This window comes from Sciurus carolinensis, chromosome 6 (assembly GCF_902686445.1).
Source record: "Sciurus carolinensis chromosome 6, mSciCar1.2, whole genome shotgun sequence".
Lineage (NCBI taxonomy): Eukaryota > Metazoa > Chordata > Mammalia > Rodentia > Sciuridae > Sciurus > Sciurus carolinensis.
Genome location: NC_062218.1, coordinates 134,470,149 through 134,485,846, shown reverse-complemented (window position 1 = coordinate 134,485,846; position 15,698 = coordinate 134,470,149). Strand labels below are relative to the sequence as shown.

At 50.0% G+C, this 15,698-nt stretch overlaps 1 protein-coding gene across 1 annotated transcript in view; it reads right to left on the bottom strand.

Annotated features, from left to right (window-relative positions):
• Adamts2 (ADAM metallopeptidase with thrombospondin type 1 motif 2) overlaps nucleotides 1-1,973 on the bottom strand; it is a 255,929-nt gene extending 253,956 nt beyond the window's left edge. Inside the window, exons 1-2 of the mRNA XM_047556480.1 lie at nucleotides 1,716-1,973; nucleotides 318-712 (exon numbers count right to left, since the gene is read on the bottom strand). Of these exons, the coding sequence (XP_047412436.1) occupies nucleotides 318-712; nucleotides 1,716-1,839 (519 nt within the window). The 5' untranslated portion in view covers nucleotides 1,840-1,973. The remainder of the gene's footprint in view (nucleotides 1-317; nucleotides 713-1,715) is intronic.
• Between the last annotated feature and the right edge of the window lie 13,725 nt (nucleotides 1,974-15,698).

The following is a 15,698-nucleotide window of genomic DNA, read 5'->3' as shown; positions in this document are numbered from 1 at the left end:
ATACACACACGTATCAACTTATACCTGGATGCAAGATGTAGAGGTGCAGGTAGACATAAGGGAGATGCACACTCTACTACTTGGTAAGACCTTTGGGGAGACCCCACACACACAGTCTGCAATAAATTGCCCCTCTCAGACCAATCAATACAACTTGCCCTCCAGTCAACCCCTTTTGCCGTGCCTCTAGCTCCCTAAGCACAGGGAAGGCAGAAAAGGTTCTCAGCGCAGGCCTTGCACTCCCAGGAGATTCCCACTAACCAATTTCCAAAGCCCAAGCAAGGGCGGAGAACTGAAAGGAGCAAGACGGTACTCACCAGCCCATCGCAGTTACTGAGCGCCACTGAGGAGGCTTTAGCTAAGCCGGCCACGTCCCCGACGTACAGGCAGGTCCCAAGCAGGGGCTCCACTCGAGTTGCACCCGTCTCACCCTGCCACTCCACAGTAGCCCCGGGAGCCACGAGGCGGGCATTGGGCCGCAGCCGCAGGTGCAGGTCTCTGCCGAAGACCGTGACATTGTAGAACAGGCGGTCGCCAGGGTCTTCCTCACTGCCTCCAGGGAAGCCCGAGGTTTGGACCGGGGCGGCCCTGCGGGCTCGTACCCCGGCTCCGGTCGTAGCCTCCGACACCACGTGGGACAGCAAGCGTCCCTGGGCGTCAGTGCGCACCGGCACCGCCAGGATGCGCTCCGCTCCGTGCCCCAGGGGCCCACCTGCAACGGGAAGGGACGTTAGACTGGCCGAGATCTCGGAGTCCCAGAGCCTCGCGGCTGAGCCCTGCATCCCCTAACCCTCACCTCAATGCGAAGAGATGGGGCATTTCACCAGGAAGCCCTCAGAAACTAGCCCGCACCTCCTGGCTTTCTTGCAAACGGGAAGGGGCGTTAACAGCACCACCACTCCGGAGCCACGCCGCCACCCAGTCGTCCCCCTCGAGGATCATGCCAGCTAAGAGATTTAGCCCCCTGCCCTGTTCCGGGCTGGGGCTCCACTGGCACCTCGCGGTTCGCCAGGGGACCCCCACCCCCGCCCCTTGAACCTACTGCCCTTGTCAGGACATGGGGCTGATCTGAAGGCATTCTCGGTTGGTCCCCTACCCGTGCGCCTCGATCCCTCGGTAGTTCCTGCTGATCAATTAGCCTCACCGCTAGCCTCCGGAGCAGCAAGGACTCGGCTTGCCAGAGCACGGGCGGCCTGTCCTCTGTGTCCAGCTCCCGGGCAGCCCGCTGCCAGCCCCCTCTTCCCGCGCGTCCAAGGACAGAGAGGAGTGTAACAGGGTCCCACGAGACTCTGGGGATCCCCTCCGGGGCGCCTTAACCAATCCCCAGGGCCCAAGGCGGTGCGCTCGGCACCGGCTCCTCCAAAGCGTTCCCGGACGCGAGCACCGGCGCCGCCTCGCCCTGGCTCCCCCGGACCCGCTGGAGCTAGCTCTGTGTTCTCTACCGTGGGGTTTTCCCCGTCCTCCAAGCCCACGCTCCGCGGCTCCGGAGCCGCGAGTGCTCCGAGGTTCCCCCTGACCTGAGGCGCCCGGTTGCGCCGCTGGGCGCCCCCTGCGCGACCAACCTGGCCCCGAAGTTGGCCAACTTGGCCCCGGGCGGGGCGCGCAGAGTTTGCCCAAGTCGAGCGGAACGACTCCTGGGGAGGGGTCGGCGGGGCACGCGGGGTGCAGCCGGGCTGATGGGGATTACGGGGCGTGGGGGGCCTGGCCGCACCTACCTGGGGGGTCGGCGACGGCCGTGAGTCCGGCATTTGCGGGCGGCGGCGGCAGCAGGAGAGGCGGCAGCAGGAGCAGCAGCGCGGGGTAGAGCAGGCGGCGAGCGGCTCCCGCCGGCGGATCCATGACAGCCGGACCGCAGCCGGGGCCCCGCACTCGCAGCCGGCGCGAAAGTTCCCCGCGCGCTGCCCAGCCCACATCTGGGGGCAGCTGGAGCCGCCCGCAGCTGCAGCACCGCAGGGCGCGGGGCGGAGGAGGCGAGGCGCGGAGGAGAGGGCGGGGGAGCGCGGAGGGAAGGCGGGGTGAGCGAAGGAGCGAGCGAGTGAGGGAGGCGGGAGGGAGGGAGAAGGAGAGCGAGGGGGAGGGCGGGGACGGCGGGCGCCTCAGCCTGCGGTGACCCGGCGCTTCTTGGCGCGGCCGCCGCCGCCGCCGCCGCCGCCCGCTCTCCTCCTCGCGCCGCCGCCGCGGTTCCCGGCTCGCAGAGAAGCAGAGACACCCGGAGGCGGCGGTAGAGAAGCGCTGCGGATCGGGCTGGAGTAGCCCAGCCGCCGGCCACCCTCGGCGCGCCCCACGCCCTAGCGGCGCACCACCTCGGAGGAGTGGCACCGGCCGGAGCATTCACCTAGGGAGTCCTGGGGCGACTGGGTTCCACCGGTCGTCAGCCCTGCGACTCAAGGGGCCGCTTCACCTTCTTTCTGCAACCTGGGGCAAGACAGGGACACGGGAATAGAAGAGGAAGGAATGCTGATTACTGGGTCCAGGGGGGCTGAGCCAGGCTTAATGCTCAGATCGAGGCCCCAGTGGCCGCTAGATACTATTAAAGTAGGGTGCACTCCCAAGGTACCCCAAAGATGAACTTTTGTCCTTACTGTGAAAGACAAGATTCCCTCAGTCCCCACCTCCTTTCTGACCTTTCGCCTTCCATCTGCCTCTCCATCCCTCCATTGCAACCTCTGAGCACAGTTTCTTCCTGCCAGATTTGGGCCTTCCCTCCTGGAGCACAGTTTTCTGCCCTTACCTATCCTCATTGGGTCTCCCTGCCTGTGTATTCCCCAGCCCCCTCCTGAAATGGCCTCTCCACATTCTGCCCGCCTTTCCAGATGAGCATCCAAGGGCATCTCAGTTCATCCTGGGCAAGTTTGCTGTCAGTGCCCATTGCCAACTGGAATCCCTCCTCTCCAGCAAGGTCCTGGTGTTCCCATTTACTGGAATCACTGTCCATTCAGGCCTGCTATCCCTCTACACATTGACACTTCCCAGGTTGCTCTTTGATACCCTTCTCAGGAATGTGTCTGGTGGAACATCTCAGCAATGTGATCCTCAATTTCTGCTTCATTTTCCCAGACAGTACACACCTGTCCCTTCCAGCTTCCCATTCACCCTGACCAGGCCTGTGTGGCCTTGGCCAGGGGCAGAGGACTTAGAGATGGTTCAGGACCTTCCCTGCTGGCCAGAAGGACCCAGTCTTGTGGGAAAACCCATGACTTGCACAACTGGCTCTTGCTGTGATTTGGTATTCTTGGTTCTGTCATTTCTGGGATCTAGGTGTGAGGGCACTTGCAGCTGGAGAACCATCTTCACCAGAAGCTTCTCTCTCTCTCTACCACCTGAGGATGCCTGAGGCTGGATCTGACCCTGAGGCATAGCAGACATTTGTTGTCAACATTTTTAAAAATGGTGAGATGTCACATAAAAATTTAGATTTCTAACTTTTCTTGAGAAATTGGAAGGTGTGGCCACACACATTCTTGCTTAGCCACAGTTAAATAGGGCCCTTATGCTGCAGCTTGTTGAAGATCCCCTCCCCTGATACTCCCAACCCATAGGCATGGCTCTTGTGACCTCTGATGACCCAACTGGTTCCAGGCAAAGTTGGAACTGGAATCCCAGTGTATCAGAAGAGAGATGACTCAACCCAGGCGTGGTGTTACACGCCTGTAATTCCAGCTACTTGGGAGGCTGAGGCAGGAGGATTGCAAGTTTCAGGCCAGCCTGGGCAATTTAGAGGGACCCTGCCTCTGACTAAAAAATAAAAAGGGATGGGGAATGTAGTTGAGTGGTAGAGTACGCCCGGGTTTAACCCCCAGTATTAAAAAAGAAAGGAAAAGAAAGAAGAGGAATGACCCCAGAGTCAGGCATCTGGGAGGACTTCCCCAAAGAAGTGGCATGAGTTGAATCCCAAAGGCTGGGGGAGGCAGGCAGCCTAGAGTTGGGTCTAGCTAGGTGCCGTCCTGGACTATATTGATGTGTTCTGTGATTGTCCTTGCTTCTATCCTCAAAAGATGAATGAAACCCAAACAGCAGCTTCACTTACTTCAAGAGTCACATTCTACCACCTCACTCACTTCTCTGCCATGCTTTTGGTCATTACCATATTTTCCTGCCATCACTAACACTATGTCTTTATGTAGCACTTAATAATTTACCTAAAATTTAAAAGGACACTTCAAATCACTCCCATCCATGGAAAAGTCAATATCTCACCATCTCATCATAAATCAATAATAACTGCCCCCCGACATAAATAAAATGAAAAGAAAAATAACATCATCAGTTTCTAGCTACTACTGCCTGCAAAAGGCACTTAGGCTGAAGCTGATTAGCAAGTGTTACAGAAGTGTTGAGACAGACTAGCGGGAGCAGAAATCTTTTCTTTGATATAATCAGAAGGATGAAAGGGGAATTGAGAAGGAATAACTTTTTTCCTTGGGGAGTAGATGATAGTTTCTAACAGGTCCATGTAACTGAATTATCTGACACACTTTGGGATGCTTGCTCTAGGATATTTTTTGGGAAGGAGATTTGTTTCTTTGACGCTCTTTCTTCCTGTATCACCCCCAGCTTCCAGAAGACTCTATCCAGACAGAGCTCAGACCAACCCTCCTCCTCCAAGATCAGTAGAAGCTGATCACCACCTTTAACCAGACCATCCACTAGTCTCCACAGGGTGCAGTGGATAGATCAGGCCCCCATGGACATGTCTCTCCTCTGTTGCAGGGAACGGGAGTGTAGACATGTCTCAGCTTCCTGATCACCTGTTGACTGCTTTAAATAAATAAATAAATAAATAAATAAATAAATAAATAAATAAATAAATAAATAAATGTAACTTCCTATTTCTTCACACCTCAATGCTTCAAATCTCTTCTCTTCTGGGAAATGTTGCCCCACCCACTGATATGTTTGTCTCTCCTTTTTCCTTCTACAGGTAAAATGTGGGACACAGATATGCCCAGTGGTTCTTGCCTCAAGTCTACTTCTTCAGTCTAGGTCCCAAAGACAAAAGCTAAAGACCAACCAAGCCAACTCAGCTTGAGCACTTGTTTAGTGCATGTGGAGTTTTCATTTTATCTTGAACTTCTTTAGTTCTGGTTTGTACCCTTCCATCGGACACACAATTTCCTATAGCCTATGGCTGCTTCTTGCTCATGATTGTTACCTGTCTGGTTCCTGAAGACACTGGAGTTACAAACCTGATCTAGAACAGCCTAGGGTTTGAAAGGAAGAATGAGGACAATTCAAGGTCAGCTCGAGTCCTCCATATACAACCTCCTTAAAATCTTCCCAAGGATGGGGACCTTTCCTGGTTACCTTGGGTATCAAGAATCACCTCACATACTTTGGAGAGAGATACTAAGAAAGGAGAATGTCCCCCAGGACTCCATGGGAAGGATATCCTGTGTTATTCTTTTTTTTTTTTTTTTTTTTTTTTTTTTTTTTTGCAGTGCTGGGGATTGAACCTGTCCTGTGTTATTCTGCAGAAGAGGGTCAGGGCTCCCTGCTCTACCCCTGGCTTCTAACTCACAGCACAGACTTCATTAGAAACAGGAGCCCTCTAGAACCCATTTCTGTCCCCTGATGTTCACACAGAAACTGGTGCTCCAGTGGGTCTTCTGCCCCTATTTTAAGGACCTCTTCCTTGGTAAAGCCTTCCAAGCAGATGGAGACAATGGGGTTTCTCTGACCTGCCTCCAAATCAGCAAGTTCCCACAGGTTGTAAGGAAGGACCTAGATTCTTGCAGTCCCATTGGGACCCGTGTGCAGAGTATTCCAAGTGCTAGGAGTTAGTGACCTTGTCATGGGGCCTCTGAGAACAGCAGTTCTGTACAATTCCGCAGTTGGCAAACAGCAGGTGCAACGACCAGTCAGATGCTCTGGCAGAGTTCTGGCTGAGAGTGGCCTTGGTAAGCAATATGTCAGGGGAACGCTGATTGAACAGAAACTGGTGGCTGGTGGCCTTCAGGGAGACTCATTCTTGTTTCTTGAGCCACCCGCACATATATACCCTGACAGAGAGCTGTGTCAGAAAAAAGATGAAATGTGGGTAGTGTTTAGGTGGCAATTTTCTTCATTGTCCTCTTGTACATAGAGGTTTCCTGTCTCTATTGAAATTGGTTCTGCCTGGAAGTGAAGAACAAAGGGCTTGAAGTTTGGAGGCATAGGGATCCAGGCACAGTCAACACTTCTACAGGAAATATAAGATTGAAGCTTAAACTCATTCTAAGTAATAGTGACCCAACTCAATGCCTACTTGTGACTATGCACTTGTACGTATGCTCAACCTAGCAGAGAAGAATTTTAAAGGGGTTATCTGAATGCAGCAGGCAATGACATCTTGGGCCCAGTTGAGCCAGGTTTGAGATCCCTAAGTTCACTTGTGTCTGACCTCTCATAGGAGTCAGGGGCCCAACTGGTCCAGTGTTCCCAGCTGAGAAAGATCTCTGGATCCCCTCAGATGCTCCTGGATGCAAGTAATAATCCAGCTTAAACCATAAAGAAATGCAGAATCCCACATACCAGGGAGTCTGTAGATATGGCAGCTCCAGAGCTCAACTATGGCCTTAAGGGCCCTGCCCTCTGGATATCATGTTTCTCCCTGACAATTTAGAATAGTCAAAACACAAGTGTGTTACTTTTCTCCAGAAGTGCCAGCTATCTTCCCTCTGGTCAGATGGCCATGGCAAGGTCATATGCCCATTGCTGAACCTGTTACTGACAGATGCAAGGTGGTTACTAGAACAAGCCTGGACTAACCATCTGAGGCCAAATGAATGCTGGGCTTCAATCCCAATGTGCCGCCTTTAATTATGAATGGAAGCACCACACAGTCCCAGGCAACCCTTTGCTGGTAAAAGAATATGGTCCCCAATGTGACTTTATGTTATATCCCATTCATATACTATATTATCTATAAAGTGTGCAGAATTCATTAATTTGTATATAAATCCGGTAAGAAAGTTGTGAAGGGCCCAGACCTATCACACTGTGGTGTTTCGTGTTCAAAGCCATTCCAGACATTTCCTCACTTTTTATGATCTGAGGATCTCAACTGGTGACCCTGGCCCAGGCCTTGCTAGATACTCCACCACCACTACGATCTCTAGACTCCAGGGCTTTGTTCCCTCTACGTCAGTTTCCTTCTATGTAGTCCAGTCTGACCCTTCCTAGTTCATGTATTAAAGAAACAGGCCTTAAAGGTGCACAAGCTTCCAGGTGGGACTGGCCATGGTACAAACAGCAGAGAACTAAGACCAAGGCACTGGTGGGAGGAAAACACTGGGTGCAAAGTTGAGGACTACTGGTCACTTCTAAAGCAACTGGAGACTCCCTGGAGACCCTCCTACTGCTTCTCCAGGACATGCCCAGAGGCCTTTCCCCAGCCAAGGCCCATCCCTGGAAGGAGGTTCTTCTTGATTGCCTTCCTCCTCAGCAGCAGCTCCAGGTGGTACTTCCTTTGCAAAAGCAGAGACTGGACACAAACTTCCTAGGACTTTTAAAGTGGAGCTCATGGATGGACTGATCATCTCTGCTCCCTGCCAAATAGTGTTCCTTTCCTCTGATGGTTCCAAAAAAAAAGAAAGAAAGAAAAAGACCTACCTATAACCTTTGTCCAATTTTTAAAACTTTGTTGGGGTTTTTAATGAAATAAATTGCCCCTATGCTCAGTTGTTTTTGCAGGCCTGGCTCCAGGTGGCCCCTCAGGAGAAGTCTTTTTCCAGTGTCCCTAAAGCCCCCAGTCGCTACTCCTCAGGGCTGGTCCCCAGGCTCTCCCCTTCCTGGAAAATCTCACCCCGTTCTGTGAGTCTGGATGACCATGGCCACAGGAAAGTCCATCCCAGTCCTTGAACATACCTCCATCAGGGCTCCACCAATTTACTGCCCTGAACTTCCCCTGTTCTGGTCCTCCTGGGCATCTCCCCTCTCCACAGAGACAGGCCCCCAGCCAGAGACCCAGGACACCTCAGCCCCTCCTTTCCTTTATCCCCACATGAAAGCCGTCGCCAACTGCCTCTACCTTCTAATTAGCTCTCCAAATTGTCCTCTCTACCCTACCCCAGCCTCAACATCTCTCTAGGACACGTACCCACCAATCATCCCCATTGGGCACCAAAAGCCTGAAATCGAGCCCATGGACTTGAGGGACTTTCTCTCCTGTTAGTCAGACGTGGGTGTCTCCAGGACACCAGCCACTCACAGCCCTTGTCTTCTCACACGTGTCTATGTCCCCTCATTTGTAGGACTGGAATTACCTGCCTCCCTACCAGTCTTGAATAAAGCTTGGGGCCTGGCTTATATTTATTTTCAACAAAGGGTTATGTCAGCAGCCTCTGAGCAGGCTGATTGTTAAAAGCATGAATGCTCTGTTGAAATAAGGAGGCAGATCTCTAAATTAGAGAGCTCCCTTCTCCACCCTGACAGCCCTGCTATCCTGAGCAGCAGGGACCTTGCTTTCTGGGGTTACTGGGTGGAGAAATACATCTTGGCTCACCAGCATAGATGATTTCAACTCTTCAGAGAGTCTTGAGACAGGATGCTCAGGCCATGTCAACCCTAGGGAAATTTACTTAACCTTCCTATGCCTCAGTTTCTCTAAATAATGGGCATAATAGCATCACCAACTTCACAGAGTAGTTTTGAGAATCAAATGATTTAAGACATATGAAGGGAGCCTGGGGATATAGATCAGTTGGTAGAGTGCTTGCCTTGCAGGCACAAGGCCCTAGAGTCAATTCCCAGCACCATAAAAAAAAAAAAAAGACATACAAAGGATTCAGAACTGTTACACAGCGGATTGAGCTCTTGATACCATAGCTGGTATTGGAATTCACATCCTGTTGCACACGTAATACAGTATTGCACTATAGACAGGAAACTGCATACAGAGGCTCCTAGATTTACAATGGTGTTATGTCCTGATAAACCCATAGAAAATTGAAATCATAAGTAATAAAGAGTGGTGAAAACAGGAGAAAGAATGAGGAGATGAAGTAAGAGAGGCAGCCAGGGGACCATGGATGAGGCAGCACTTTGCAGGTCTCAGGAGTTTGCATTTTGTTCTGAGTGAAGGTTTAAAGTAGGAGAAATAAAGCAAGATCATGTTCATCTCAAAATGCTCTGGGAACTAGGAGTTCTCACTGGTGGCTTCCTAGCTCCCTTCTCAGAAGAAGAATGACCCATACCCTGGTCCAAGGTAACTATTCAACATGGACCCCAAAATTTTCCTCTTCCCACTGGAGAAGTGGGTCCAGGGGCAATTCTTTTGGCAAATTAGTAAAGTTCTTGGGCAGATGATCTCCTCAGATCCTCCTGACATCCTACCAGGTGGAACTGCAACATCCCTACTTGCATATAAAGAAGCTGAAGGTCAGGGTAACCTAGGGCATGGAGCCAGATAGGACCCCACTGACTCCAGCACTTGCCACCACAGTAGGGTGCCTGGAGGCTTCTCTCAGGCCCCTGGCCTTCTGGGAGGGGTACAGAGTGGAGTTTCTACAAAATTCCACTCTTGACCTAAAGTAGTAGTGGAGCCATGAGCTACTGCTTAAAATGCAAGTATCCTCATAGATGAATAGGGTGATGCCAATTGGTGACCCCAGGGCTTTGTTTTTTATCTTAAATAATTTTCTAAGACTTGAAAACTCAAAAGATTTCCCATTAAAGTATGCAGCTCTGGCTTTTATGGACAGAAAGAAAGAGACACAGAGAGAGAGAGAGAGAGAGAGAGAGAGAGAGAGAGAGAAAGCACATCTGGCCACACTGGGTCTGCTCCGCCATGGGCAACCAGGAACCTTCAAATGACTTCCTGACCCTCCTTCACTGTCCCCACTCAGTCACTTTGCCCCTAGGAAAATCATGGCCTCTAACCCCTATACTGCATAGTCCACCTCTCCACCTCTGCCATCTTCTTCCCCTTCCCCTTCCCCTTCTCCTTGCACACGGGATTGAACTCAAGGGAGCTTAACCACTGAGCCACATCCCCAGCCCTTTTTATTTTTTATTTTGAGACAGAGTCTCACTAAGTAGCTTAGGACTTCGCTAAGTTGCTGAGGCTGGCTTTGAACTTACAACACTCCTGCCTCAACCTCCCGAGCCACTGGGATTACAGATGTGCACCCCCACGCCCAGCCACCTCTACCTTCTTCAAGGGGGTGCTGATGCTGGTGCCTCATCCCTTAGGTGGCTGCTGGATGGGCCTGCGATAGCTCAGGGACAGCTCGTCAGCCTTTGCATCCCTTCCCCTTCCCCAGTTTCTCTATTATCTCACATGAGGACTTCCACTGGGGTCTTAGGTTTCTGGAACTTTCTAGAATGCTTCTTTTCATGATCATTACATGGCATCAGCAGCTCCCTCTTGCCCAGCAAAAGATCTTGTCTTCTGGCTGCAGATATAGTGACTGAAGAAAGGACTGTCCCCAAAGGCCTCTAAACATGATTCTGAAAGCACAGGATGCTGGGAGGGCAAGCAGATGACTATGCAGGATGGAGGTCAGGGAACTGGGGGCTAGGGATGCTACAGCATAACTGACATTTCAAGTTTGGGGGGCTTGCCAGTGGGATAATGTGAATGGAAAAGAGTATGCCAATTCAGGGCACCTGACAGGCAACTTCCACAGGAGACCAGAAGCAAGAGTGTTCATTTGCACATACATGCACACACACACACACACACACACACACACACACACACACACTGCACCTCACACACATGAGCACACTTGTGCAAAAACACACTGACCTGCAGCTCATGAACACCCACAGACCCAGACAGGCAGATAAGCACTCCAGAGCCCACACAGCGCTCCAGCCTCCCTAATTGCATTTCTGAAAATGAGAAAGAGGAAATCGAATGACTTTCAGGCAGCTGCTATTCCCCCATGGCGATTTCCCATCTCTGTTCGGAAGGGCTGAGGCAGCAGGACAGCCCTGAGTTCTCATCTTGGTCCCAGGACTCCTTAGCAACCCTCAGTGGGATCTGCACTGCAGGCTATCTCTAGCTTCAGTCAGCTGGCCATGTCCTCACCTGCCCTGCCTGTGAAGGCTGTGGACAGGAGCTGCTGGCTCCCCTAGGGGTGGCAATGGTGGTGGGAGCCACTGGTCTGTTTGCTGGTGGCCCCGCAGAGCGCAGGATCACAATATTTCCCACCATTATTGAGCTCAGACTCTCTGCCTCATGCCATAAACCCTGTGCCCCATATGAACAACTCCCCTGCCTCCAGACCTCTTCCCCATGATTCTATGCTGTGGTCAGTCCTCCTGTGGAGACTCTTGCCATCCTGACCTGTTCTGTGGACCCCCGGATGAAGTGTCCCTTCCCCAAGAAGGGGAAGGGAAGTCAAGCCCTGAATTGACTTCCTTTCTTCCATTCATATTAACTTGTTGGCAAGACCCCCAAACTTGAAATGTGGTACCCCACATGGTATCTCAGATAGATCACAAGTGGAAGGTTACTGTTCGCCACAAAACTGTTGGTCTTCAGGTTTTCTGCAAGCAAATTCACTTTATCAGTCACACTGTTATACCTGAGGTCAACTAAGACACTCATTTTTTTTTCCATAAGCACAGTAAAGCCTTCCTCCACCCCCTAAACTGGACATTGGCAATGGAGATTTTGAACCTGATTGCAGGTATTATTGCAATAATACTTTTTACTTTTTACTTTTTGATTTGTGAGATGATGGGGTATATTATTGAGCAAGGGCTAGGTCCCAGAGCCAGTTAACTCCTGGGATGATCCAGTCCTGTTCTCAGTAATCAAGTCCCTACTCTGCTGAATCACCTATGGCACAAGAGGATGAGAATTGCAGAGCCAGGGTGGTCCCAGACAAGCCCTCATTGTCCAGAGGAAGACCCTGAACTCTGGGAGCAACAGGGGGTGTTACAGTTTGGATCGGGAAGGTTCCCAAGATAGTAAGTGTTGGAGAGTTGGTCCCCAGTGCAGTAGTGTTCAGAGGTGGGGCTTTGGGGAAGTGATCGGGTCATAACGGCTCCAATCTCCTTGATGTATTAATCCATTGATGGGTTTATAATTGAATAGACTATTGGGAGGTGGTGGAAACTGCAGAAGGTGGGGTCTCATTGGAGAAAGTAGGTTACTGGTGGTGTGCCCTAGAAAGGCATATCTTGTCCCCAGCTCCTTCCTTGCTCTCATTCTGTTTCCTGTCTGCCATGAGGCAAGTAGCTTCCTTCTGACAAGTCCTTCCTCCATGTTTCTGCCTCACCAGGCCTAACAGAAATGGAACCAGTCAACCAAGGACTAAAATCTCTGAAACTGTGAGCCAAAATAAATCTTTCCTTCTGTAAGTTGTTATTCTCTGGTATTTTGTCACAGTGATAGAAAGCTGACTGGCACCATAGATGAGGGGAAACTTGGCTCAAGATTCATCAGAAACTTGCTGAAGTTTCTATCACCTGACAAGGCAGCGGGGAAACAGATGTCTCTAAAAGGCTAGACCTCACATTCACTAGAAATTGGGCCTCAGTCCCACTGGATCCCCAGCCTCGGCTTCACTGAACCCCTAATCTCAGTTTCAACCCAGGCTGGGTCCTGGGCTTGATCTTATTGGGTCCAGGGCTTGCTTGATCCCAGTGGACCCTTTGTTGCAGTCTTATTGGATCTCCCCCTTCAGCCTCACTAGTACTGGGATATTGGCCTGGCTGGACCTCTAACCTTGGCCTCACTGAGTCCCAGGCCTCTGCCCAGCTAAGCCTGTGGTCTTAGCTTCTCTGGACCCCAGACCTCAGCCTAGATCCAAGCTGGACCCTGAGCTTTGATCTTCATGGGTCCCATGGCTTGCCCATGGCAGTGCCCCAGTCTCAACCTCACTGGTCTCCAGATCTGAACTTCACTGGACTCTGGACATTGGCCTCATTGGACCCCCAGCCTTGTCCTCATTTGGGCTCCAAAACTCAGCCTAGGCTCAAACTGGACCCTGAGCTTTGGTCTTGCTGGCCTCCAGGGCTTGGCCTCCCTGAGTCTCCAATCTCAGCCTTGATGGGCCCTAGTTTTCAACCAGTTCAGCCTAATTGGATCTCTAGCCTTGACCCCACTAGGTGCAAGGCCTCAGCCTCCATCCAGGCTGAACTCTGGACCTCAGAGCCTGACCTCACTGGAGCCCAGGTCTCAACTTTGCAGGCCATTGGACTTCAACCTCACTATACCTTGGACTTGGGTCTCGCTGACCCCTGGGTTTTGGCTTCTCTCCCTCAGCAAGTTCTCCCAGGCCACAGACCAGTCTGTGCCCCCAATACAGTACTGGTCTCACCTTCTCCTCTGCTGGGAAAGTTAAGACTCCCAAGAAAACGCCTTCTGCAGGAGGCCTACTCCACCAAGCAAGCTGTTGTCCTAGAGAAAAAATAAAAACCTCACTTATAACAAACTCAGTCTGTTGTGCAACTTTGCAGTACAGAATGTACATGTGCCCAATCTCCCCACTGTTGCATAATTTTCCAGCTGTTTTCAGGACTATTTCATTTCTTCGTCTGGCAGATTTCACAAGCCATATATAAAAATTAAATATATATATATATATGTAAATATAAAGATGAGCATATGTGTGCAATGAAATGACAAGTGTAAAGTGAAGGAAAGGAGGTGGGGACAAGACTTAGCAAAAAGGCAGATGAAACAAGTGTAAACATTTTGAATGCCACCTTCTAGACGTCTGGGAGAGAAAATGAACTTGGACTCAGTTTAAATTTAAAGTGAGACATTCGTCCAGTGAAAAAATCAATTACAAACTTGGAGGTGCTTTATTTCCCCCTTTTCCAGTAGTTTTCTTCCTTCCTTCCTTTTTCCCCTTATTTTCCTCTTTCTTTTTAGCAACCCTTCAAACTCCTTTAAAACACCATCATTTTGTGTGCATATTCTTGGCAAATATTATTTCTTCCTCCTCCTCCTCCTTGAATTCTTCTTCTTCCTGTCTGATTTTATTTTTTTATGCAATTTACTTTGTATCTTCATATTTTAATTGACACTAGAAGAGAAACTCATGAGTGCCAAATATTTCTTAGTTATGTAACCCAAAATGCCCCCAGATAGGACAGAAAGACCTCAAGAGGACCACTCCCCCACGTCTCCTTGTTGAGACCATCCAGTACAAGCTCTGCACTTCTTCTCTATTGGAATTTCTGTTGAGAACACCAAAGTGTTCTCACCCATTCTCCTGGAACCAGGATGATCAGAGTGGCACCTGTGACAGGGAAGCCCCTGAGCGAGAGCCCAAACCTGGCAGGTCCCCACCCCCCAACACCACAGCACAAACTGGAGGCCTGTGGGCAGCACCCTGCTCATGGTGTGCTTGGTTGGGACAGTACTGTAAAAACTTTTTCTAATTGAATTAGATGCAGACATATAAAATTAGGAACTTTCAGATTAGAAATCTAGATTCTTGATCCCTTTTGATAAAATTAAGTATCCCAAAAATATTGGGTTTGCAATCCAGTGTAGCAGCTAATGCAGAGACTGAGAAGAAGTGGACCACTTCTCTGCCCCTTCCTCACTGCAGCCAGCCAATGATTGCCACAAACCACCTAGAACCTCATGGCTTAAGACAAGAGCCATCCCTAGGCTGGCATCTCTGTAGTTAATTGAGGCAGCTCTGCCTGACAGTGGAGAGAGAAGCTGCAGAGTCACCTGACGAGGGGTATGGATCCAGGGATGTATTCTGGATTGAATAGTGTCCCCCAAAATGTACCTCCACCCAGAAGTTTAGAAGGGGAACTTATTTGGAAATGATATCTTTTTAGATATGTTAAGTGAAGTTATATTGGGTTAGGGTGACCCCAATCCAGTATGATCGGTGTCCTTATAGAAGAAATGGAGATGCAGATGTAAACGGAATATGCCATATGATGACAAAGACATAAATTAGAGTGATGCATCCAGAAGCCAAGGGACACTAAGGACTGCTAGAGCTATGGACTGAATGAACTGTGTCCCCCACATAAATTCATATGTTGAAGCTTGACCCACAACGTGACTGTGGAGATAGACTCTGGAACAAGAAGAAATAAATTTCTAATGTTTAAGTCACCCCGTCTATAGTATTTGTTATGGCAGCCCAAGCTAATATATTCAGCAACCACCAGAAGCTAGGAAAGAAGCATGGAACATACTCTCCCTCCAAGACTCCAGAAAGAACCAACCCTGCTGATACCTTGGTTTCAAAATTCTGAACTCCACAACAGTGACACAATAAATTTCTATTGTTATAAGTCATTGGAGTTTGTGAAAATTTGTTATGGCTGCTCTAGAAAACTAACGTAGGATGGATGAGGAATTGGGAACAATAATGCAACCTACCACAGATTTTCCTCTTGGACACAGTTACTCAAGGCCTCCCTGCTATGTTATAAATATGTCTCCTCCCCAGTGCAACCATGTTGGGAAATGGAGCTTAATGAGAGGTGTTTGGGTCATGAGGGCAGAGCAGATTAATTCTACTATAAAAAGGGTTGCAGCAGTTGGTTTCTCTCTTCTTCTTTTCTGCTGTGTGAGAACACAGCAAGAAAGTCCCCCATCAAATGCCAGTGCCTCAAATGGGGATTTCCCATCATGCTCCAGAACTGTGAACTATTCTTTGTAAATTACCAATTCTCAGGTATTCTGTTACTAACTTACTAACTTACTAACACACTCAGGCTTGCAAAATATACTCACTCTCACCCCAAGAATTCCAAAAGTCTTATCCAATTATGGCACTTAG